Source organism: Lissotriton vulgaris, chromosome 4_1, assembly GCF_964263255.1.
Source record: "Lissotriton vulgaris chromosome 4_1, aLisVul1.2, whole genome shotgun sequence".
Lineage (NCBI taxonomy): Eukaryota > Metazoa > Chordata > Amphibia > Caudata > Salamandridae > Lissotriton > Lissotriton vulgaris.
In genome coordinates this window covers 730,278,156-730,304,613 of record NC_141691.1, presented here as the reverse complement: position 1 = coordinate 730,304,613, position 26,458 = coordinate 730,278,156, and the positions used below count along the sequence as shown (strand labels likewise).

General features: G+C 44.5%; 1 protein-coding gene across 1 annotated transcript in view; it reads right to left on the bottom strand.

Annotated features, from left to right (window-relative positions):
* Positions 1-26,458, bottom strand: part of F13A1 (coagulation factor XIII A chain) — a 518,463-nt gene that overhangs the window by 42,223 nt on the left and 449,782 nt on the right. Inside the window, exon 13 of the mRNA XM_086965028.1 lies at positions 1,688-1,848. Coding sequence (XP_086821154.1) covers positions 1,688-1,848 — 161 coding nt within the window. The remainder of the gene's footprint in view (positions 1-1,687; positions 1,849-26,458) is intronic.

Below are 26,458 nucleotides of genomic sequence, written 5' to 3'. Positions count from 1 at the left end.
AAGCTGTGAAGCTCCAGTGTAAGTAGATCTCATGAGAAGCCCTGAGCCATTTTAGGTGAATGAGTGATTTGCTTCAGATCCTTAGTGAAAGGTGCTGAGTCAGATTTGCTATGAGTGCTCGAGATTCTCATATTCCAGCACATGATGTAAGTCGGGACAGGGCTGCTCTGCAGGAGTACTGTAAATGTGGCAGTATTCGGATATCAATGCGTTCAGCACAGTGGTGTAACACACAATGATGAGGCCCCCTGTAGAATGTGATGGGGACCCCTGAAGAATGTGATGGGGGCCCCACTAAGTTAAATATATTTCACAGATACTCAAGGACCTTCGACTGGGGGGCTCCTTAAAGTGCAGGGGGCACCTTGGAGGGTTGGAGACCTGCTGTGCCGCAGGGGCTGCAGGGTCCTGTGTTACACCCCTGGTTCTACAGATCAGGATATAGGTGCAATGTGAAAGCTTTGGTCAACTGCCAATGGTGGAACAGGTACTTAGAAATCCCTATGAATGTAAAATTAGTGTGTACACATGCACTTTCGGTGCCAGGATGTAGGTGCTTCATTGGAGCTCGTTGGCCACTGCATGTTATAAATTAGGATATGTGTTAAGAGTGAGCTTTGTATTGCATTATAATGTATTGTATACATGTTTAGCAAACACTTTCCATGCTCCTGGCTCTTCCAGGATGTGCAAGTAAGCAGATACTCTGGTTGGTAGAGTCTTGCTTTCCAAGTGGTCTACGTTGGAAAACTCTGATATGTATTCCCACCTTGCCATTGTGAACTTGTACCTCTGCTTCAGTATGGCATGGAGCAGAAAGATATGTGAAGGATAAAGTATCATTTGCACGTCCATATCAAATGTGCTCTTCTTATATCTGGGCATGCAGATATGAAGTACATGGTCTGGTGGCATCCAAGATCAGCAGTGGTGCCCCAACAGGAAGAAAGGCATTTATCATCACGGCAGTCGCTATATTGTGTCAACCACGGAGGGGAGAAGACAGAACATAAGGATAATTAGAAAAAACACAGGAGTGGACCAGCCAAGAAGAAGACATGGTGCAACCCAAGGACAATTGGAAACACCACAGCAGTGCATATGTGGTTAGATGTCTAATCGCTGATAAACTGCTGTGTGAAGCATGTCAGGGGAGAGCTGCTTGGGGTCTTGGGAACCCTTCTGATGTATCATTAGTGGCATGGCTCTGCATGCCTGTGAAGACCAAAAGGCACACTTTAGGGGAGACATGCCAGTCTAAACTTCCCTGGTGGACCCTGTGACTCATGGGGCTGGGGCAGAGCAGGTTAGTTTGTGGTATGCCCATCCTAGTCTACTCTGCTCCACAGCATTCTCCACTCTCCACAATAACATCACAGGCGATCGCTTTAAACCTCTGGATCCTTCTCTGATTCATTATTTATTTATGCGTTTTTATATAGCACAGACTTTACCCGAAGGCATCAGAGCGCTTCACAATAGGAACAAATTACAGGAGAAAATTACAAGTGAACAAATTACAAAAGCAGACGTTAAGTTACATGAGGTAAAAGTGACAATTGTGAGCAAACAAAATACATGAGGTAGCAAACAGTGCATTACAGGAGGAAAAAGTGACAAGTGTGCAGGTTACAAAAGAAAACAAAGTACAATTAGAGGTATAATACTGCAATATTGCAACACTGACCTGGATGCGCAGCTCAGGGATCATCAGCGCCAAGCTTTTCTGTATGGCTAGGATCTTCTTAGTCTCGTTGACCCGGGCGGTGACAAAGAAATGCAGCGAGGCCTGCTCCACCAGCTGGCTCATGTACTCCTTGGCTTTGATTATCACCTCCTCTTTGTGAGCTGTCAGAGAGAGATAAACCATCATGTCTTCACATCTAAATTGATTGCATCTGGACATATTTTTAGCAGAGTTAGTTAGGTATCAAGTTATCAAATAGGAATGGGGGAGAGATGGTTCTGATTCTTTCTCTGCTATATTATCAAACTGAGTGATGTAAGGCAAATCAATAGACTTTGCTTTTAAATTTAACAGATAGTTCTGGGGTTCCAAGGATACTGTGGATACCTGTTCAGTCCATCAGCTATACTTTAACATACCCTAGAAAATAACATCTACAGCTGCAGTATTGAAATGGAGGTGTATGGCTCATGTTCCCTCTGGTGCACACTCTCAAGAGGTTGGGTGTGCCAAGAACAGATTGGGAATGTGTGCATGAGTGCTAAAAATGTGATATTGCATGCACATTTGCTACCTGTCGGTAGTGCATAAACTGGAAAAGTCACATGACAGTGAACACTGCTGCTTTTTCTGCAGGTGGGACAATTCTTCAGAGAGGCAATAGGTTTGGGTGTCAGTAGCATAGTGCAGGTGTATAGCCATATGTGTCCCTTTATTTGTATGTCGATGTCGTCATATTTCCATGCAAATTAGGGTACACCCACTTTGCCTTGCATAAGCATGATTGTTGCTCCTGCACAGTGAAATTTAGATATCAGACTGCACGTGTCTGCGTTATCTTGTGTAAAACAAAAAACTGATAAACTACCCTTTGCTCTCCCTGACCGCTTTGATAATATAGGCTTGGTTAAACTGGTGCAATGTATGCATTCCAGAACTGCAACCCAAGAATGCACTGGCCTGATGAACCTAAGCAAGTGCTAAGTTTCCTCAACTGACCTCGCAAGGAAACAAGTGAAATAGCGCCATGAGGTGCTAAGTGAGCAACCGAAATGCTCACATGCGTGAATTCATAACAAAGGTCGTTAGCTAGCTGCCTGGCACCTGACCTCTGAGGTTCCGTGACAATTGTAAGTGGTGTTTTCGACTCGTACGAATATGGTCGAGTCTGGTATCTATGAACCGCAAATGACGAGTTTAGTAAGTGTGCGCAGTTTCGCTGTGCTAACCTAAACCGTTCGTTTGTTACGTGGGCATTCCTATCTGTACCCACGGGTTCCATCTTAGATACGGCATCCATTTTGTCTCTTGCCCTCTAGTAGCCAGCGAACGGACGATGTCCGCTTCGCGACCCTGGGACTCCCAAGATATTTGCGGAAGACACATGTCCTTTGTAAGTGTCTTTATGACGAGGGGGATGATACTGTAAGGCAGATGGCCCCGCTCGAGGCTCATCTCGCCGTGTCGGTTTATTGTCTTAGCCGTGCATCTCATTAGGCACGTCCCTTTGATGCCTGTATCTCGTGTTTCTCGATACCTCCCTTTTACACCCTTTCCGATTTCCCCACTGTCTCCGTCTTCCTCTACACCTGTTCTTGTTCCTATTTCGATCTGTTTATTACCGATTGGAATGCACTAATGTTGGGAAGATGGGTTTTTACAGTTGGGAACCACCAAATGTTTCCGCACTTATGTTCCGGGCCTTATGTGTATCAAAGTGACCAAAGCGACCCCTCTGGGGGATGATTGTGGGAACCGGGTCATAAACTTTTGTGTTCAATGTAACTCTATGGGGAAATTGTGTATAAAAGGAGCGATTCACAGAACCAATTTGAAGCAGTCTCCCCAAGTTGCACGTGTGTTGCTTGTCGTGACTTCTGTGTTCCCTGCAGTAAATAAACCTTGAATCTTTGACGCCGAAGGAAGTGTCCCGTGTCTCTGTGATTAGTACGCCGGAGCAGGTTGCCCACGAAGGTTTCAGGTGTTGTGCCCTGGCACCGCTGGGTTCTAAATAACCCAGTCCTTCAGTTGGCGCCCAACGTGGGGCTGCATCAGTGGTACCGGTCCAAGCCCGACGATCGTGAGGAACTTCGTGTGAAATCTCCGAGGGAAGGTGCACCCCGCTTCATCGATCCTGTTGTCGAAATAAGTGGCCCGAAGACTTTTCCCGCGAAGATTCCCGCCTCCTGACGGCTGCGACGGACTGCTGCCCTGACTGTAGACCTGTTTTGGCGCCTGGCGTAGACCTTGGTAGAGCGAGACGATTGACGGGCCTTCCTGGTGACGCCATCGATCTTTTAGTTAAGTATTTGTGGGTCGCTCCCAGAGTCCTTGGTTGTTGACACTTTAGCGAGTGTTTTTGTTGTTGACGCTGTGAGAGTGTTTTTGTCGATGACACTTTGCTAGCGTATTTTGTTGTGTTGTTTGACGACTGCAGCCGCCAAAAACCGAGGGTTTTGTTCTTTGCTGGGACTTGGTAAATCCCGTAACCCTTGAAGTTTGTGAAACTCGGCTAGTGTGCAAGATGCCTGGTCGCAGTACTTTGTTTAGTTGTTTCAGACCTTGTGGTATGGATTCCCGACTGGAGGACTCGTGTCCGATACCTCCGGTTGGAACTCCGACTTATGAACTGTACAGTAAACATGGGCTAGGCCCGATTACTTTTAATAAATACTGGATTAAATATACGAAGAAGGACGGTGACCTTCGTTGGCCACCTCATGGTAGCTTTGAAACCCCGATTTTAGATAACCTAGAGGCTAAATTATTTGCGAAAAAGTCAAGGCCGGCCATGTTTGATGCCTTTCGGTTGTGGCGTAAAGAAGCCCGTCAGAAAGAAATCAGACAGACTAAACGAAATCAGCGAGATAATGTTGCTACCATTGTAAAGAAAGCAGAGCAGTTTCAGCGTGATAAGGAGGTTAAGGATAAGGAAGTGTTTGATAGACTACAGCGTATGACCGTGGATAAATGTTATCCCGCTTTGCCTACGGAGTCGGAAAAGAAGGAAGAGTCAGTTGAGGATCCTTTAATGTCTTATCTTATGAAGTCGCCACCTCCGTATGTGCAGGGTACCGCAGCTCCCGTGGTTCCTGCTGCACCTATTCCTCCGCCTATTCTTCCTGTGCCTGTTCCTCAACCTGCACCCGCTCTTCCGACTATTCCTGCTCCTTTGCCTACTGCTATCCCTACTGCTCCTCCGCTTCCACATACTCCTGCTCCCGCTACTGCTCCTGTTTTGTTAACTCCTGCTGTCGCTACTGTTTCTACTCCTTCGCTTGTTAGTCCTGTGTCCTATACTTCCCCCTCTACTCGTTCTCGTAATTCTCCTCTTGCAGCTAGTTTCTTTCATTCGCTCGGACCTGTTTATGGGTCCGCTGGTTCCGATGGTCCTCAAAGACGTAGTCAGCTTCCTGGTAACAGAGAACGCGCTTCGCTATATAATATGGCGATGGGTTGGATGATGCATCCTCTTTGAAATCCACCACGTGTTGTGCTTGACACATTTTGTCAATTCAATATACCAACTCAAAGGTTTGTGTTCGAGGAAATGTGTAAGGTCCTACGCGATCAGATATCGGCCGATGCACCTGACGAGGTGCTGACCGCCCTGTCTGATCTTCAGCTTCAGTTCTCGAACGGACTGATAGTGGATACCAATGTTCGACGTGCTGTTGAGCGGTTGCTTTCTTTCCGTCCCACTCCTATACCCCAAGCCTTGTTTGTTGAGGATGTCGAAAGACTGCCAGATGAGTCTGGTCAATTTCCTATGCGAGAAGTTCCACCGGTTTGGATGCCGCCTAATCCTAATGCTGCTCCTCCGACACTGGGGCATTTCCAGAGAGTATGGATACATCTCCCATGGAAACGCTCAGAAGTGTTACAGGTGAAGCAATCTTTGCCCGACCCTCGCAAAAATCCTACAGGGTATTACAAGGAATTATCGCAGCTCGTAGATGCTACGGTAATGAATCTTGCCGATATCGATATGTTGTTCGGCAATGTCGTACCGCAACCGGTATGGGCTAAGATTCGTCAGGAAAACCATCCGAATGAATTAGGTGGTGCTTGGGCTGCCATTGTAGCGGCAGATGCCGGACAGACTGGTGGTGCTAAACCCGACCAGTTGATCGCTGCTCTCCCTCAAAGAATAATAACGTTAATGAAAACTCTTATGCCAGCTATGAGGGTAAATTGGGACAAATTATCAGCTTGTAAACAAAAGAAGGATGAGAGTGTCTCCGACTTCTTTACGAGGTTTGAGGAGGCTTTCATTGATCATAGTGGTCAGGATATGAGCACTGAGGGTGGTCAAAGGTTGTTCGTGGATAAATTTGTTTCTAATTTATTGCCCGATTTGAGCAATAAATTAAAGAATTCAGAGAGTGCGTGGGCCGTTTCTACTTCAGCTCAGATACTGGCCACGGCACAATATTATGAGAACAGAGAGAAAGAAGAGAACGACCGCGCTGATAAAAAGACGAAAGAGCTTAAAACTAAAGTGTTGCTACAGCAGGCGTATCCTCCACGTTCGAATCAGAATGCATCCCAACAAAATAGATCACAGCCGCAATCGAACCGATTACAATCTCGTAATGACTCCTCTTTCCAAAGATCATCGTTAGGGTACAATCAGTGTGCTTATTGTAGACAGGAGGGACACATTAAATTCAATTGTCCTGTTTTGAATGATCGCAATAGTAGTAATTCATCTAAAGGAGGTCGCGGTGGTTCACATCAGGTATCACGTGGTAGGGGTCGTGGTGCTCAGAATGATCGTTCTGACACCTCCTCTAATTCTAATAATTGTTTTGATCAACGTGGATCATCGCAAGGACGATCTGCGCAGTACAATGTAGATGATTATTACGTCGATCAGGGAACTGACGACAGTAATTACTAGGACAGCCATAGACAAGGAGAGGGGGTGGTATCAGTTCCGGTTGATCAGAGAGGGCCTTACGTCGCAGTTGCTACATCGGGCGTCGTTGAGCCTTTTCTGTTGGACACTGGTGCAGCGAAAAGTTCCATTATGCATTCGAAACTCCCTGGCGCACCTTTGTCTGGCTTAACAAATGTTTCCGTTGGATTCTCTGGCGCCCCCGTTAGCAATCCAGTTTCGTGCCCTTTGCCCCTTACAATCGGGCCTCGTGAGCTAGAAGCTCCGTTGATTTTGACTACTAGCTGTGGTGAAAATCTTTTGGGCCTGGATTTGCTTAAACGTTTGTATGCAACTTTGTATTGTTCTCCTGCGGGTGTAAAGCTTACGTTAGGAGAGAGGGTTGTCTCTCCTATGTATTTGTCTCTCGATAAGCTTCCACCGGAATTGAGTTCTCTTCCTGCGTCTTTGTGGGCAACAGGTCCCAATGATGTGGGCCTGCTTGACATCTCCCCTTATGTTGTTCAGTTGAAATCCAATGTGCGATTGCCACGTATTCCCCAGTATCGTATCTCTCTTGATGGTGAACGAGCACTGTTAGCGATCATTTATGATCTGATCGAGAAAGACGTTATTGAAGAGACTCGGGGAAACGTGTGCAACAGCCCTGTACTGCCCATTCTTAAACGTACTGATCCTTCGAAGCCGCCCGTTTATCGTTTTGTTATTGATTTACGGGAGGTGAATAAAATTGTGGTTCCTCAATTCCCTGTTGTGCCTGACATCACGGCGCTACTGACTCTGATTCCAGCTTCTGCATCGTGGTTTTCGGTGATTGATTTGAAAAATGCGTTTTTCAGCATCCCGATTGCCGAGGAGAGTAGAGACCTTTTCGGTTTCTCTCTCGGTGGACGCAGCTTCCGGTTTAAACGCGCTCCTCAGGGCTACTGTGAAAGTCCATCGATTTACAGTCAGGCCTTGAAGGGTCAACTAGATGCGTTTAGGTTGCCGGCTGGTGCGGCCTTAATCCAATACGTCGATGACTTATTGGTGGCTGCTGATACTCAGGACATTTGCAAAATTGCTACGGTGTCGTTGCTGCAACATCTCTGTGAGTTGAATCATAAGGTGTCCCCTTCTAAACTCCAATATTGTTGTCAAGAAGTAACCTATCTAGGTCACTTATTGTCAAAGGAGGGAAGGAGGTTGACCCCAGAGAGAATTGCAGCGATTGCGCGAATGGCTGTGCCAACAACCCAAAGAGATGTGCGTGCCTTTCTAGGTATCACGTCGTACTGCAGGCAATGGATTCCTAATTTTTCATTGCTAGTGAAACCATTAGTGGCTCTTACGTGCAAGGATGTTTCAACTCCTTTACCATGGACGGAAGAATGTCAGAAAAGTTTTTCTGAACTGCGTGATTCATTGTGTTCGGCTCCTGTGTTGGGTACTCCCGACTATAGCAAGCCGTTTACATTATATGTTCACGAGAGGGAAGGTTGTGCTTTGAGTGTCTTAACGCAACCTTTTGGTGGTAAACAGCGCCCATGTGCATATTTTTCCTCGACCTTGGACCCAGTAGCTAGAGCGTTGCCGAGTTGTTTGAGAGCAACTGCGGCAGCTGCGGTCTCCATCCGACAATCAGCAGGTCTGGTCATGGATAATATGCTTACGGTGATGGTTCCGCATGCAGTCGATACTCTTTTGAATAGTACGAAAACTCAGCACTTGACGAGCGCGAGGTTGTCTGGGTACGAGTTGACGCTGTTGGCAAGCCACATTCAAATAAAACGTTGTAATGTTCTGAACCCGGCAACTTTGTTACCAATAAGCGCAGAGTCAGATGAAGTAGCAGAACATGATTGTTACTTGAGGACAGAAGAAGAAACAAAAGGTCGAGTGGACCTTAAAAACACTCCATTAGAAGATCCGGATGGTACACTGTACGTGGATGGGTCATGTTTTAAGTTGCCGAATGGCGATGTGACTACTGCTTATGCTGTCGTAACGTTGAATACTGTTGTTGAGACCGCAAGGTTGAATCAGAATTCTGCCCAAGCTGCAGAACTGATCGCTCTTACCAGAGCGTGTGTGTTAGCGAAAGGGAAACGTGTGAATGTGTTTACCGATAGCCAATACGCGTTTGGTGTTGCACATAGTTTTGGACGATTGTGGAGAGAGAGAGGTTTCTTGACGTCGCATGGTACGAAGATTCAGCATGGCCAGCTTGTGAATGATCTTTTGGATGCGTTGACGTTGCCTAAGCAGGTAGCGATTGTTAAATGTAGTGCGCATCGTAAGGTGACGGATGATGTTGGTCGTGGTAATGCATTTGCGGATGAGATTGCTAAGGAGACTGCCCGGAACCTTAGCACTCGAATGTATGTGACGAGTTCGGTTAGGTGGCCTACAGAATCGAGCATGTGTGAAGACACTATTGAGAGTGTGAAAGAAATTCAGAATGAGGCCACCGAGACTGAAAAGACGAAGTGGAAAGAAAGCACGGGAAAGTTGGATGCGAGTGGTTGTTGGATTGATTTGTCGGATCAGAAAAGATGGTTGTTGCCTTATGCATATGTGCTGGCCGTTGTGACAATGGCGCATGGGTTAGCACATATTAGCGCGAAAGGTATTTGTAAACTCCTGTCCCCTGTGTGGAAGAATGATGGTATTACGAAATGTGCTGAACGTCTGGTGAAAAATTGTATGGTGTGTATGATGTACAATCCTGGCAAAGGAACCCCAACTCCTCCTGGCAGTTTTGCTCCTCCTTCATGTCCCTTTGAGGTGATTCAATTGGACTTCATCCATATGGAGCGATGCAATAACCTAAAATACGTTTTAGTAGTGGTTTGCGCAGTCTCCCGATGGATCGAGGCCTATCCTCTCAAAGACAATACTGCTTTGTCTACTGCGAAAATCCTACTGAAGGAATACTTTCCTCGGTACGGAATGCCTAGAGTCGTGTGGTCAGATAACGGAAGTGAGTTTGTGGGAAGTGTGATGAAGAGTGTGTGTAAGGGCCTTGGAATTAATCAGAAATTCCACAGCGCCAATCATCCCCAGTCAGCTGGTTTGGTTGAAGGGTATAACGGCACCCTTAAACTGAAACTAGCAAAGATTCAGGCTACGACTGGTCTTTCGTGGCCTGATGCTTTACCTTTAGCATTACTGTCAACTAGGGCGACTGTACACTCCCGAGTAGGGCTTAGCCCCTATGAAATAGTGTTCGGCCGTCCTGCGAATGTCTGGGGGGTTCCTAGGCCAGGTATTTTCTGTGATCTTGAGTATCCAATGCTGGTCGATTATCTTCATGACTTGACTGCTAAACTGAGGTTAATTCACCAACAGGTTCACGACGCACTGCCGACGCAGACAGAGGGTCCAGGCCACCAGCTCCAGCCCGGAGATTGGGTGGTGACGCAGAACTTTTCGCGCAAGAACAACTTGGACCCGAGGTTTACTGGACCTTACCAGGTTCTCCTTGCCACGAGGACTGCTGTTCGTCTTGAGGGACGGAAAAACTGGGTGCACGCCACCCACACCAAAAAGGTCCCTATCCCTTTGCCGGCAGACCCGTGGGTGAGGAGAGGCATTGCATCAACTGAAACCGAAGGATTGCCGGCGTTTGTACCTTTTAGCGACGCACAGCCTGTTGGAGGATCCTCAGCGCAGCAGAAAAACTCTGATGAACAATTGTCATCTAAAGACTCAAGAACCGAACATTCAACTGATCAGCAGGGCGTCGTCTCTCCAACAGATCCTTTGTTTGACGAGCAGACACGTCCTGGGAAAACCCGATACGTTTTGCGATCTAGCACTAAAGACTAATAAAAGATCCTGCTTTTGCTTTTTGACAACTGCTCTAATCCCGTTTTCCGTGATCAGTTTGAACATTTGTATTATTGTGATTATTTTTGTATATATTTATTGAGCTTCGTTCCTTATACCTTTTTGCTTCCACAGCTGAGAAACATTTTTTTGCATATATATATATATTAAAAAGGCCGTAGGGCCGCGCGCGTACTTCCTTCTGGTTAGTAGGTCTTGACGCTAGGTTAAAGACCGTCGGTTCCTGGGAACTCCTAGGGATTGACTATTGCTACACAGAACGAAGTGTGTCAAGAAACGTTGCGGACGGTCGTAGGGAATGGCATTTTCGAAGTTGATGGACTTGGAAGAAGCTCAAGCTCGAAGATTCAAGCTGCAGCAACTTAGTCGTACGAAATGTTTTATATTTCAAGTATTTGTATTATTTTTGACTGTTTCTGCATTATTGGCGGGTGGGGTGTATTACATGATATCTTACTTCTTACCCCCTGTTGTACCTACTCCTACCCCTGATCCTAAACTTACCTCCACTGCTTCTCCTCATTCTTTTCATGTCTTACCTGAACACGAGCAGGCTAGACGTGCAGAATTCCGCAATAATTCCTTTATTCAGCTCCTTCACCAGCATCAGTTAGTGGTTAACACTACTAATTGTTGGGTGTGTGGGTTGATGCCACATACTACGGATAAGGGAATTCCGTATCTGGTGTTACCGTACAGTTCCCAAGGGTCCGCTCGGGCATTTCAAACAATGTTTCGAAGCGCACTAGGTTTCCACCCCATTCGAGAACCACGCTCTCCCTACTCTGGTCCTACCTCGTATCAAAAATCTTTGTCTATAGCAATAGAGGATTTAGATAGTGATATCTATGATCCCTCGCTTATTCCCGAAGAAGAGGTACAAGCCTATAGGGTCCTGAGTAGAGGCGAGTATAGTGTGTTCACTAGTGAAAAGCAGCTTAAAAGCTCACCTCCGATATGGGTCGTACCCCACATTGGCAATTTTTGTCTAATGGGTCGTGGCCGAAGATCGAAAGCCCGACTTGGAGAGAGTGCTTGCACTGAAAATTACATTTTGCCGATGGTCTCGTCCCCTGTGTTTCTGGCGGCCAAGGGTACATACTTTATCTGCCATGATCGTGCATATGCATGGTTGCCCGCTGACTTTATGGGCTCATGCTTCATTGCAAATTTGTTGCCTCCGACGTTTACCGTAGATGCAGATTATCACAAGACTAGAGTTGTGAGAGGCGTAATTAGCGAAGAGGATACTGCCGGTCAAGAGGCAGGAGACTTTTTCAAGGGTTTCCTCCCGTTTTGGGGGCCTATGGTTAATAGTAGGAACCTGAGACAGTTGACTCGAGTGGTAGAATCGACAGCTAATATTACTGCCAGTGCCCTTGGTAATATCACCACAGAACTCCAGGCGGATAGACTTATGACGTTACAAAATCGTATGGTTTTAGACGTGATCTTAGCAGATCGTGGTGGGGTATGTAAGGTGATCCATTCAAGCTGCTGTATTTTCATTCCTGATAACGCTCCGACCGTTTATCAAGCCATCTCGAAGTTGCATAAAATCTCCGAATCCATACACGTGGATGTAGGGGATTGGACGCTACTTGGGTGGTTTTGGGGCTTGATGTCGACTTGGGGTTGGAAGATTCTGATGATCGTCGGAGTTGTCGTGGCGTTCCTGTTCACGTGTTGCCTTTGTGTGCAGTGCGGTCCTGCCTTATGTGGCCTCTGTGCTACAACGTGTATGAGACAGCCGCCTGTTACCAATGGAACTCGGTTGGACAGAGCTATGCTACAACAACATCTAGATGGTCTGATGAATATTGAGTATGATTCCGACTAGTGCTTGCCTACATGAGGGCAAAAGGAGCGTCTGAGGTTCTGTGACAATTGTAAGTGGTGTTTTCGACTCGTACGAATATGGTCGAGTCTGGTATCTATGAACCGCAAATGACGAGTTTAGTAAGTGTGCGCAGTTTCGCTGTGCTAACCTAAACCGTTCGTTTGTTACGTGGGCATTCCTATCTGTACCCACGGGTTCCATCTTAGATACGGCATCCATTTTGTCTCTTGCCCTCAAGTAGCCAGCGAACGGACGATGTCCGCTTCGCGACCCTGGGACTCCCAAGATATTTGCGGAAGACACATGTCCTTTGTAAGTGTCTTTATGACGAGGGGGATGATACTGTAAGGCAGATGGCCCCGCTCGAGGCTCATCTCGCCGTGTCGGTTTATTGTCTTAGCCGTGCATCTCATTAGGCACGTCCCTTTGATGCCTGTATCTCGTGTTTCTCGATACCTCCCTTTTACACCCTTTCCGATTTCCCCACTGTCTCCGTCTTCCTCTACACCTGTTCTTGTTCCTATTTCGATCTGTTTATTACCGATTGGAATGCACTAATGTTGGGAAGATGGGTTTTTACAGTTGGGAACCACCAAATGTTTCCGCACTTATGTTCCGGGCCTTATGTGTATCAAAGTGACCAAAGCGACCCCTCTGGGGGATGATTGTGGGAACCGGGTCATAAACTTTTGTGTTCAATGTAACTCTATGGGGAAATTGTGTATAAAAGGAGCGATTCACAGAACCAATTTGAAGCAGTCTCCCCAAGTTGCACGTGTGTTGCTTGTCGTGACTTCTGTGTCCCCTACAGTAAATAAACCTTGAATCTTTGACGCCGAAGGAAGTGTCCCGTGTCTCTGTGATTAGTACGCCGGAGCAGGTTACCCACGAAGGTTTCAGGTGTTGTGCCCTGGCACCGCTGGGTTCTAAATAACCCAGTCCTTCACCTGAACCCTTCCCCACTGCAGACAGACACACTTGCACTACAATTTTATATGTGTCATCATAGTGAAAGGGAGATAGCAGCATCCTCATTTGCACCTATCCCTCACTTACAGCGGCGCATTTTGATCTCCCTGGGCACACCTCAAGTCTTCTAGTACTCAGCGCGCGCAGCCACCAGGCCAACGGCAAGTGTGGTTGGGGACTAATCTCCCCAAGGCAGCGTGTGTCTCGAGCACCGCCAGGATCGAAAAAAGTGCTTAACTCATTATCCGTGAAACACTTGTGCCGCTTGTTCGTCCCTCAGATGGGAAATATTGAAAGCAATTCCCTTTCCCACTTTGGTTGCGAGGATAAGAACCATTAATTGCAACCGTATTGAATTGCTACTCCCAGAACAACAATGCTTTTAAGATTCAAAGATTACTACAGAGCCTGCGTCTTAAAATGAAGCTAGATGGCAGTTTTCGTTTTTGCACATTAAACTCTATCAGCGTAGCACAAAAAAGTACAAGTATAGAGAAGATTACAGGCTTCGTAATCTACATTTGCGAAGTTCATTTAGCGCTGGTTCAGCTTCTGGAAAGGGATCAGTGTGTAAAGGGGGTGCGGCCTGGCCAGCACCGACCCCACTGCCTCTCCACCTATGAGCTCAGAGAGCAGGGCCGGCTTTGGTGCTGGCAGACGCGACCGGTATGGGAGTACCTGCCGGGAGGTGACGTGGGGATGGGGAGGGGCAGCGTGGGGGGTAGTAATGTATGGATTACGGACCTTAACCGGTAAGTAAACATATAAATAAATAAAACGAATTTCGTTGCGTGCACTGCATCACCAAATGCGATGCCGTGTGGGCAACGAAATTCGTTTTATTTATTTATATGTTTATGTTATAAGGTCTTCCCTCCTCTTCCGTCTTTCCACCCTGTCTTCCTTTCTGGTTCAGCCTGGGAACACTTAGAATGTTCATTGATGTCTTGGAATGTGCTGTGACTGATGTGTGACAGTTGACTCCTGGCTGAGCTGAGGGATACATCTCCTGGTGGGGCCTTCATACCATCTACATCTTGGCCTACCAACTACCTACCCTGTACTACCATTATACCACCTATGTACTTCAACTGGAATAAATATACTTCATGGAATAACTACCTGGACTCCTGAGAGGTATTTACTTTGTAACAGTTTACTTACCTGCTAAGGTCCGTAATCCATACATTACTACCCCCCACCCTGCCCCTCCCCCTCCCCACGTCACCGCCCGGCAGATACTCTCATATCGGCTGCGGCTGGGTGCTGGTGAAACCTGGTGCGACAATCATTTTTGGCACCCCTGCCTCCATGACCTCTTCCTCCGATTCTCTCACTACCACTGGGCAAATGTTCCCCTCATCTCTCCAGTCATAAGTTATTCCTGGGGGCGTGGATTGGACGGCAGAGCTAATGGCTGCCTGATCCTGCCGATGCGCCGTAACGGAGCTAACGAGGACTAAATACTCCATGAAAAATCGAGACCGGCACCATGGTCCCGTATGATCCGCCATAAAAAACGTCCAGCACTCGATCTGTGGGGCATTGCACCTCCTAAGGGGCAAGGGACATGCCTGGGACTAGTCATTCACTCTACCAAATCAGAATGGTGTATCTAGATGTCTGTCCTATCCTTCTCCACCGCTTATTCCTATCTCTCCTTTTTCTTTTCCTATCTCAGATCTACCTCTCTACAAAATATAGCCAGCAAAGGGGGACCCGCGCAAAATGTACTGCTTTACTTTGCCTATATGAGCTGGGGTAAACCCATATAAAAATGTTTGTATTATGTATATAAAACTCACAATTGTTTTTTTTTTTTAAGTTATTGCTAAACACAGCACAACCCCCTGAGGTCAGCGCCCCTCCACAGGTCAGTGCCCAGTGCATACGCACTGGTTGCACTGCCCAGACCTGTCAGAGAAAGCCTTTTGCTGCACGGGTCATAATGAAGCATAACGGGATACAAATCTTTATACCAGGGTTGGACTGGGGAACTAAAAGCAGCCCTAACAAAAATGCTGAAACCAGCCCCACTCCCTTCGTCTTCTTGTGCAATTTTTCGCTTTCCATCCATCCATTCTCTCCTCTTCTGATTGCTTTATCTCTACCTTCCCCCACCTTCCTCTCTTTCTCTCCCTCTCGAAGCCCCCTCTGATTGCTGCAATTAACCTTGGGGAGCTGAAGAAAGCGACAGAGGAACCAGGAGCGCCCCTGGGGTTTTAAAACCTGCCTCCAAGGACTCCAGCCCACTCTGGAGATGCCTATTGGATCAAAAGGCCTGTCCAGCCATGCTTCATACTACTGTAATGAAGGTGAAGGAACTTTTACGTTTAACTGTGGGGGAGAGAGGCCTGTCTTGATGTGAGCTATTACTTGCTCTCAGGAATCTAGTGGAAGGGTGCACCTCACAGAAATTGGAAATTATGCAACCAGCCATGATGCATTCTCCGAGGAGGCTGTAGGCAGCAACTCCATGAGCCAATAAGAATCAACATTACCTGACCAGACACAGTATATATTCTGATGTGGACCATGGATAACAAAGGTGCAACCATTATATGACCAGACATTGTATATGTCGGAGTAGGGCGCCCGGGTGTGGCAGATGAAACCCATAGGAATGGGCATTGTATAGCCATCCATGATATGTATTTTGGAGAGTCAACCAAAGAGATTTTGGGACAGATGTACAAACATTCCATTTTGCGAGTCTCTAATTGCGATTTTCTGTGACTTGCAATTAGAGGCTCACAAAATGAAATGTCCTAATGTGTCTCAGACACATTAGCAATTTCCAAATTTGTAGCAAGGGTCCTGCCTCATCAAGATTCATGAGTCAGGTCCCAGTTTGTGACCCATTGGGAATGGGCTATAACACACGGATGGTGGCGTGCTGAGGACAGCAGACTACCATGTCTGTGTTTGCTTTTAATAAAGCATCTTAATTTTTTTAAATGCAGCCAGTTTTCCTTAACAGAAAACGAGATATGTTTCAAAAAGAAAAATGAAACGTTTCTGTTTCATTTTTTAAGGGTAGGCAGTGGTCCATGGGACCACTACCTGCACTTAAAAAATGTTTTTGCTACCATTCACGAAGGAGAAGGGGTCCCTTGGGGGCCCCTTCCCGCTTGTGACTGGCTTACTACCTACTTGAAGTAGGTAGTAAACTCTGATTGTTTTGCAACCGTATTCCAGTCGCAAAACAATTGTACATTCTCCTGTGACTCGCTAATAGGAAGGGAAGCTCTTTGCACGCACCTTCCTAATAGCAACTTGCAAACACTATTTTTCTGTTTGCCCTTTCAGATCCACCTTGGGTCATGTGTCTTTCTCAGGCAGTTTTCCAGACTCATCCTTTGTCTCAAGTGATGCTCTTCACAGCATGGGGGGCTCCATGCTTGAGCACCAGTAACAGAGGTGCAAAGAGGCATGAGGAGTCCGAACATGACAATCAACATCCACCCGACAGTGATCAGGAGGATAGACAAAAAAACTGCTCCCCCCCTAAAAGGACTCTTCACACAGTTCACCACTACCACCAACTGAATGGCCGTGTCACGAAGACTAATTAGCACCCATCTTTATCAGAAAGGATGTAATCAGCTTTCTAAGGAGAATCCTGTGTGTTCTTTCCCCACTTCACTGTCTTGGTTCCCTCACTACAGTTTTAGGAATTGCAACAATCCACTCTCAATGTCTAAGAAAGTAACCACACCTCCATCCTTTTCGCAAGACCAGGACAGGGGTTTCAAAAATGAAATCCAAAGACATGATGTGTCACTCTTCTTTACTTAGGCAATCATGCATTGTTTAACACTCTTCCCACACCCTGCACTAGGGTTCCAGGTTTACCATTATTAGCGTAAATGTATGTGAGGGACCAGTAAGCTCCCGATCATGTGACACAGGTGAAAAGGCTTGGTCACTCTAGGGTCACTTCAAAACTGTAACGTGGTAAGCTCTTGAACCCATGACAAGGATAATAGTGCCATGTTACTTCCGAGGGTTCGCTTGGTGTGCCCGACACATCAGGGCCAGTTACAGGACCAGTTTCATGTCATGATTAGACCTACGCCTTTGTGCAGATATTACATCAGCAAGGGGCTGTGGCCATATAGCCACAAACTGGGATGCCAGATACTCGTAGTTGGGCATGCAGGACATGGGACATGGCCAGTGCTTAATTTGATTAAAAAAATAAGTGTTGGCCCAAAGGTTTGATCTGAAGTCTGCGGCTGGTGCTAATGCTTTTCTGCATGCCGAATACCAAGGCTGCATAGAATTGATTCTACCTCATGCCTTTTTATTCCATCTGCCACACTCCCTGCCCCTTTATCTCACTCTTGCAGGTTCCTGCTTTCTCCATTTTGTCACAGTTTTTCTGCCTTTCTCTTCCTTCATCTTTCTCCTTATGAGTTTCTTTCTCTGGGTCAAAGTTTAATGAGGAAAAGTAAATGTTGGTCCCCCAAAAATAGGTGCCGGTGGGCCCCACCCACAACCACCTACACAAATTAGCACTGGACACTGTACATTACTCAGAGGACATCCCTGTCCAAACAGTTGGGGCATAATTATTTTGGAAAAGGAGAAATAACAGGGAGTGTGAGTTTTGGGGGATTAACATGCAGAAGATGGGGGGCGTGGTCTGGCCACGCAGGAAGATGGCCGCCTGCTAGGAGAGCTCCGCCAAGGGACGGACCCCTGACGAGCTTCTCTGACTTGCCTGCTCGAGTGGGGCGTCTCTTCGGCGATGGCAGGGCTCCAGAGACCGTGAGGGTTGCGGTGGTGTTCTTCTTTGCTGGGCAGCGGCTTTTACACACATGGCAGCGGAGTGACGGTGAGGCGGCCGACTTTCACAGCGTACGCCTCGGTAGTTGCGCGCTTCTGTGGACGCGCCTCTCTTCAGCTGAGGCGGCACCTGCACAGGGCCGCGCCTCCTTCAAACCAGGGCCGCGCCTCCTCAGACGGTGGGGGCGCGCTCTATCAACGCTGCAAGCTGCCTCTCCACATTGTTCAAGGTTAATACGAACAGTAAGCAGCGCCCTCCTCAGGCTACTCTAATGTCAGTTTTCCTCACAAGCTGAAAGTAATGCTTTTTTGAATAGGAAAGGCACCACAACAGGAATGAAGGGAAAACTAACAGACTGGCACACTCGTTCTTTCACGGAAACATGTCTATTTAAATAAATGTGCACATGTGCCCAGCGGATCTATCAGTACTGGTGGAACTAATATTGCCTGAATTATCAATTCTAATATTTATTATTACATGTGGAAGCAAACAGTGACTATGATTTGAAAGGGCAGAAATAATGGTACTGGCAGATTTACGTGCAGGAGTACTGGTCCATTTCTCCCTCTCACTTTCACCACTTGGTTTTGGCACTTTTGCTTAGCTGTTTTATGCTCCATAAGTGAAATTTGTGTCAGATTGACTTGACCTTCTCAGTTTTACTATTTCTGTTCCCTGTCTTATTCTCCCAATATGGTATCTTATCAGTTACTCTATTACAGGGAGAGGCAGATGGAAAATATTGACGGCTAATTTCTCATTTACAGTCACTATTTTCTATTGTAAGCTCATGTACTTTGTTTTTCTTTGCAGCCATGTACTGTATTTACATGCTTTGCTTATGAGGTAGTTTATGTACGCAAGACTGGCTACTCTGATATTTCATTGGTTTCGTGGCATAATAATTTTCCAATTTCAGGAATTACTTGTCTGCTGGTCGTATTGGTTATTTTCTTGCTGCGTACACCCTATCACCTCATTGTTATTTGCTACATTCCTGGCTTCACCATTGCCTCATATTCCAATATTTCCTCTATTCGCTACTGCTGACCACCATTGAAATGGTGCACGACCATGTCTAACAATAGAAATGGTGGTCGTGGGCCTAAACAGCCACTTTTCAATGAAGTGGTAAAACAATATTCTCCTGTGGCAGTTAAAGATAATGGCTCTACGTCACCTCCTTCATCGCAAGTTGTATTGCCTCCGAGCGACAAATCCTTATCTGACACTATGCAACGTATTTTGCAAGAACTCTCTGGGGTCAACCGACGGTTAGAGGGTCTGGATATTGCTATGACTTCATTGACTGCAGAAACTAAGTCTATCAGGGCGGAACTTACTACATTTCACTCCAGGATTGATGTTATTGACTCTAAAATAATGGACATAGAGGGTCGTCTGGATTCTGTTCAGGGTTCAGATCAAGACTTACTTTTCCTACACAGTAAGATCATCGACTTGGAAGATCCCAGTCGTTGGGACAATATCCGTTTTTTTGGTTTTCCAGAAAATGTTGAGAAGCAAGACATGAAGTCCTTTCTTTGTGATGCCCTTCCCACTTTGACTGGGATTTTTTTTACTCCTCCTCTTGAACTCCAACGTGCTCATAGATTGGGCCCACCGCGTCCTGGATCTTCTGCAAGACCTAGACAAATCATTGCTTGCTTCCTTCGACATGAACAAACCGGACAGATTCTATCACTGGCTCGTACTCATGGTTCCTTTCTGTTTCAGGGTCATACCATCCATATGGCTGCAGATTTCTCTAAAGAAACGAATGAACGACGGAAGGCGTTTCTTTTCATGCGACCCCAATTACGTCAAATTGACATCAAATATGGATTATTTGAGCCTGCACGTTTTCGTATTACTAGGAATGGTGAGTCCAAAGACTTTTATGATCCTGCACTTCTACAGCAGTTTCTGAATGATATCAGGTCCGACGATATGGAAACGCAGTCTCCTCCCTATGCTCAATCTTCTCAGTCCAAGTCCTCATCTACGAATCTTCCAACATCTCAATTGTATTCCTCTCCTGAATCTAGACAATTTGGCAGAGATCTCACTCGTCTGTCTCGCTCTCAGGATGGCAAGGAATCTGCTCTATGTTCTGTCTCTTCTCACACTACTACGCAGCAAAGAGACAAGTCCAGATCGCCTCTTAAGACACCTTCTGATGCTGACTGATTTTTTTTCAATGCTTTAATGTTTTATTACTTTTTCTTATTCTATAAGTGTATAGCAGTGTTTATTGTTCATAATGTTTTCACTGCTCGTTTAGCTCACCGAGATTTTAATGCATGGTATAATAGATTCACTCTCCTTAGTGTCCTATATAGTATTCTTCACCCTATTGTTCTTCTATATTTACTAATAATATGTGATTTACAGTTTGCAGTTCTCTAATTATTTCAGGTTTTGGTTATTATATACTATAAGACTGTTCCCCATCCCACAAGAGATCTTTCTCTTCTCCTGTTCACTCCCCTAGCTATGGTGTTGTTATTGTTGCTACGCCTATCACCATTTGTTTCATGTATTAATTACTCCGGTTTTATATGATGTTCTTTGTTTTACTGTTTTCTTGGTTTAAATTGTGTTTGATCATTTTTCTTTGGTTTCTTCTCTGTTGTATGACTTTAGGGGTTTTTTCCTCCTCTTCTTCTACTTCCTATCTCTTTCCCTCCTTTTCTATGACAATGTTGGTATGTTCCTCATTCCTGTTTTCTTCACCTTAGCTATGTTTTCTCTTTTTTCTTGTCATGTTATTCTTGTCTAGGTGTTATTCTAACGGTGTGTTCTTCTTTGTGGTGTGATTACCCTTGTTCTCTGTTTCATATTGTGGCTTATGCCTCCTTGCTCTTTTACGTTTTTGTATTAGGCGATTGAATTCCTCAGAGTATTCATTTGATTGCAGCCTTTCCTCAAAGTGGTTACCTCTTTTATGGTGGTCCCTTTTCCAACGCATTCCCCTGCCTATGATGTTGTACTTGTTGTTAAATGTGACATTATCTATTTCCTTTACTCTGATATGGATGGTTTCACATATTTCTTTAAATAGGTTCTAAAATTTTCTTCTGCGTCTATTACTCTACCTCTCTCACACTTTTTCTTTTTTGTATCTTATCTCCCCTTTGCTTTATCCTTCTTGCTTCTCTTCACTCTTTTCATATCCTTCTCATGTAATCTTTAGGATGCTGGGGTTTTGATGTGTTGGTTATTCTTCTTATTACATTTCGTGACAGTCTCCTGTGGGGACGTACAGGAGTTGGTCCAGACTTTTATGATGATATTTTATTCTCTTATGCTTTATGTATTTCATGTTATAATTTATCCTCTAGATCCCCATTCTTCTTTACTCCAAGGGGGTCCGGTTCCCCCTGGCGTTGCTCTAAGTGCGCCCAGACCCGCAGTTAACAGTTCAGGTTGCTCTTTTCTCCTACTGTTCTTACTTACTTTTCCTTTTCTTTTTCCTTCTTTTCTTCTCTTTTTTCCCTCCCAGAGTAGCATTTCTCCACTTTTTCTCTCTGCTTTTCCTCACTTATTGTTAACTCAATCCTATTATCATGCCTTCTATCCATCCGTTGTCTGTGGTTTCTTGGAATGTTCATGGCCTCACCCATTACATAAAATGTAAGAAAGTTCTTTCCTATTTACATTCTAAGCATGTGGATGTTGCTCTATTGCAGGAGACTCATTTGGATGATATTGAGTCTACTAAGCTCAGCAGAGACTGGGTTGGTAAAGTCATTCATAGTTCAGTCTCTAAACCTGATCCCACCAATCCTAATCCTATTCGTAAACGTGGAGTCGCCATTCTTTTTCGGAAGTCACTTCCTTTCACAATTTTAAAGACATGGTCGGATCCGGAAGGCAGGTATGTTTTTGTTAAATTGAAGCTTGGCAATTCCTTCCGTTGTCTTGGTTCTGTATACGCTCCGCTTGGTTCCAAAAAGCAATTTTTTCTTCGACTAAATCGTCTTCTTACGGAAATAAATGCTTCTCAATTTCTCATTGGTGGTGATTGGAATTTGGCACTGGATCCTGCTCTTGACAGAACAGGTTGCATTGACACTATCCACGCTTCAGACAGAGCCATCTTCGATGACATTCTTGCTGACACTGGTCTTGTTGACCACTGGAGACTAAGTAATCCACAGGATAAAGAATATACTTTTTTTCTTCGACTCACGGTACGTTTTCGCATCTTGATTACTTTCCTGTTTCGCAAGATTCAGTCCGACTGGTTACTGATTCTAAGATTTTAGAAGCAGCTATATCTGATCATTCTCCTGCCCTTTTGTCTCTAGATTTGGGTCTTATGAGTCCGGGGCGCAAATCTCGGCATTGGAATATCAAAAAATATAAAACGCCAGCGGGTAAACTTCTTTTGCAATCCCACTTACGTGATTATCTTCTCAATAATGCAGATTTGGTTTCCTCTAAACGAACAGTTTGGGCAGCTGCTAAGGCAACCATTAGAGGCCAACTTATGCGGGACGCTGCTCTTCATAATAAAAAGAACGCTGCCAAGCAGATTGAACTGGAAAAGGATATCCGCCGACTCTCTCAATTATATATTTCGCAACCATCTCTCCAAAACCGAAAGTTATTGGAACAGGTGCGTATGTCCCTCAATGGATCTATGACAGAATTTCGACAGACAGAATTTCGACCTACACAAATATCGGCGTAATTATATCGATAGCAAAAATATCGACGCCCTATGTACAACATGGTAAGTACCAAAATATCGAAAAAATAATATCGATGTTAAAAATATCGTTGTCAAATATATCGATTTTTTGGGATTTAAAATAACATAAAAAATACTGTAAATAATACTTATTAATTACTTAAACATATTTAAATATATGTAATAATGGTAAAAAAAATAATAATACATATTTAATTAAAAAAATAATATTTAAAAATAATATATATTATATACTTACTTAACAATAATTACTATTCCCACTCCAGTGGGTGCAACAGTAGGGAAAACTGACCCTGAATCGAAAAAAATACCCCTTTACCCAAAAACCTTATTACTGACCCTGAACCCTAAAAATCCCCCTTTACCCAAAAACTGAAAACTGACCCTGAACTCAAAAAATACCCCTTTACCCAAAACTGAAAACTGACCCTGAACCCAAAAAATACCCCTTTACCCAAAAACTGAAAACTGACCCTGAACCCTAAAAGTACCCCTTTACCCAAAAACTGAAAACTGACCCTGAACCCTAAAAATACCCCTTTACCCAAAACTGAAAACTGACCCTGAACCCTAAAAATACCCCTTTACCCAAAAACTAAAAACTGACCCTGAACCCTAAAAATACCCCTTTATCCAAAAACTGAAAAATGACCCTGAACCCAAAAAATACCCCTTTACCCAAAAACTGAAAACTGACCCTGAACCCTAAAAATACCCCTTTACCCAAAAACTGAAAACTGACCCTGAATCCTAAAAGTACCCCTTTACCCAAAAACTGAAAACTGACCCTGAACCCTAAAAATCCCCCTTTACCCAAAAACTGAAAACTGACCCTGAACCCAAAAAATACCCCTTTACCCAAAACTGAAAACTGACCCTGAACCCTAAAAATACTCCTTTACCCAAAATTAATTAATATTACAAATAAATTACTTCCCACCCTATTCCCCTATAAACCCACAACCCGCTCCAGTAGTAAAACATATAATTTAGTTAAAAATATACATAAATTATCAATTAATTAATCAATTAATCAATCAAAATAATTCATTGCCAATTAATATTTAATTGCAAAATAAATTAATCATTAAAAAATAATTATTTAATTACAAATAAATTACTTCCCACCCTATTCCCCTAAAAACCCACAACCCGCTCCAGTAGTAAAACATATAATTTACTTAAAAACATATTATTTACATTTATATATTTTTTATTTATAAAAACATATTAAACACATATTATAACAATTAATTTAAATACTTAACTAAAATTTCTAACACATATTAGTAAATCGAAATTACTTACATCGATATATATGCTATCGATATAAGTAATTTCGATATTACTTACCTTAGGGTCGATATTCTGGCAATCGATATTCTGGACATCGATTTTCTGTCCCATCGATATTAGCAACTCGATATAAGTGTAAGTCGAAATTAAAAATTCGATATTTTGACTGTTTACCTCCCTCAATACTCTTTTTACTTATAAGGTGGAATATGCTTTACAAAAGATGAAAGGCCGTCATTATGAACAAGGAGAGAAAGCTGATCGGTTATTGGCTGCGCAGTTGCGCCAAAGAGAGGCTGCAATGGCGATTCCAGCAATAAGATCAAGTGGTGGTGATATCCTTACTCGGCCACAAGAGATAGTTGAGGAATTAGCCTCATTTTATAGATCTCTATACTCCCCAGGCACTCAGGTAGGTACGATAGCGATGTCTAAATTTCTGGATGAAGTTCATCTTCCACGGCTCTCCGATGATGGCAGGGCTCTACTTGAGGGAACTATCACGAAGGAGGAAATTTCTTCAGCTATATCTACCTTACCATACCATAAAGCTCCGGGAGATGATGGTTTCCCTCATGAATTTTTTTAATGGACTGGTCAGAGTATGCTTGATACTCTTCATGCTGCCTTTGAGGAAGCTGTGGAGGAGTCTTCTCTTGGTTCTATCTCTAACAAAGCCATCATAGCAGTCTTGCCAAAACCTAGCAAGGATCCTCTATTGTGTAGTAGTTATCGTCCTATATCTCTTTTAAATTCTGATGTTAAGCTTCTTGCCAGCATTCTAGCATCACCACTCCGCAAGGTTTTGCCTTCCTTAATCCATAACTCCCAAGTAGGTTTTGTTCTCGGTCGTTCCTCCCGCAATCATTTACGTACTCTCTCCCATGCCCTATGGTCCGCTAAACATCTTGCGATGATGCCCTCCTTCTTTCTTTAGATGCTGAAAAAGCATTTGACCGTACTGAGTGGGAATACCTTTTTACCATAATGCAAAAATTTGGATTAGGTGATCAGTTCATAGCCAAAGTACGACTACTTTATGATAGCCCATCTGCCCAAGTTAACTGTGGAGGTTTTCTCTCTACTCCATTTCCTATTCGGCGGGTACCCGTCAAGGTTGTCCACTCTCCCCTCTTCTTTTCCTTTTGGCTATGGAACCTCTGGCTGCTGCAATTCGTCAATCGGCTGCTGTGGTGGGTGTTCCTCTTCCAATTGGTCATTCAAAAATGTATTTATATGCGGACGATATTCTTCTTACACTTACTAATCTTCCGCGATCTCTCCCTGCTCTCCTCCGTGTCATTGATGATTTTTCTTCTTTTTCTGGCTATAAGATAAACTGGGACAAGAGCGAAGCCTTGCCTATGTCCCTTGGTACTACTAAGGTTCCATTTCCTTGTTTTTCCATTTAACTGGCAACCTTATCGGCTTCAATCATTAGGAATACTCCTCAATAGGGGATTGGATAACGTTGTCACGGACAATTTAACTCCCTTGATTGCGCAAATGCAAAGGGACTTCGATAAATGGAAGGCCCTGGGTTTATCCCTTTGGGGACGGGTTCAGGCGATTAAGATGGTCACCTTACCGCGTTTTCTTTATGTTCTGGGTGTGCTCCCTTTGACTATTCCTCTGGCTACTCTTCAGTCCATTGATTCAAAAATTAAACTTTTAATATGGGGTACAGCTAAACCGCCTCTCACCTTTGCAAAATTAAAATCCGACCAATTACAGGGAGGTTTGGGTCTTCCCTCTATCAAGCACTATTCCCTTGCCCTTCATCTTTCCCATCTTTCTTTCTTTTTACCTAAGTCTAAGGACATCCCTCAATGGGTGCCACTTGAACGCCATTTATTGGCTTCTGGCCCTGGTTTGTCCCTTTTATACGGCAAGGGTTCCAGTTTTCTTGACCCCAAAAATCCTATCTTATCTGCCATGTTTAATTCTTGGCAAAGAAGTCACCGTCTCCTTAAATCTAACTCGCGGCTTCACTTTAATGCTCCTATATGGTCTAATTTGGCTTTTCCGGTTCGAGGTCAAACTGTAACCTGGCCTCTATGGCAGGAAGCTGGTATTCATTCCCTGGAACAACTGTTCCATGGTGACAATTTTAAATCCTTTTCCCAATTAAGTGAGGAATTTCATTCATCTACCGCCCACACAATCCTGTAAATATTCCCATCTTCAGCAAGCTATCACAAAACATCTAAGTTCCCCACCTTAATTGCTGTCCGCTTCTCCTATTTTATCTTATCTGAATTTATGGGGAACTTTTAAGGGTGTCACTTCTGGTCTTTATAAGACTTTCAAGTCAAGTCAAGTCATAAAATTTATATAGCGCACTACATACCCAGAGGGTTTCAAGGCGCTTAGGAAGGGGAGGAGGATTATTTGTCAAATATCCACGTTTTAAGCTGCTT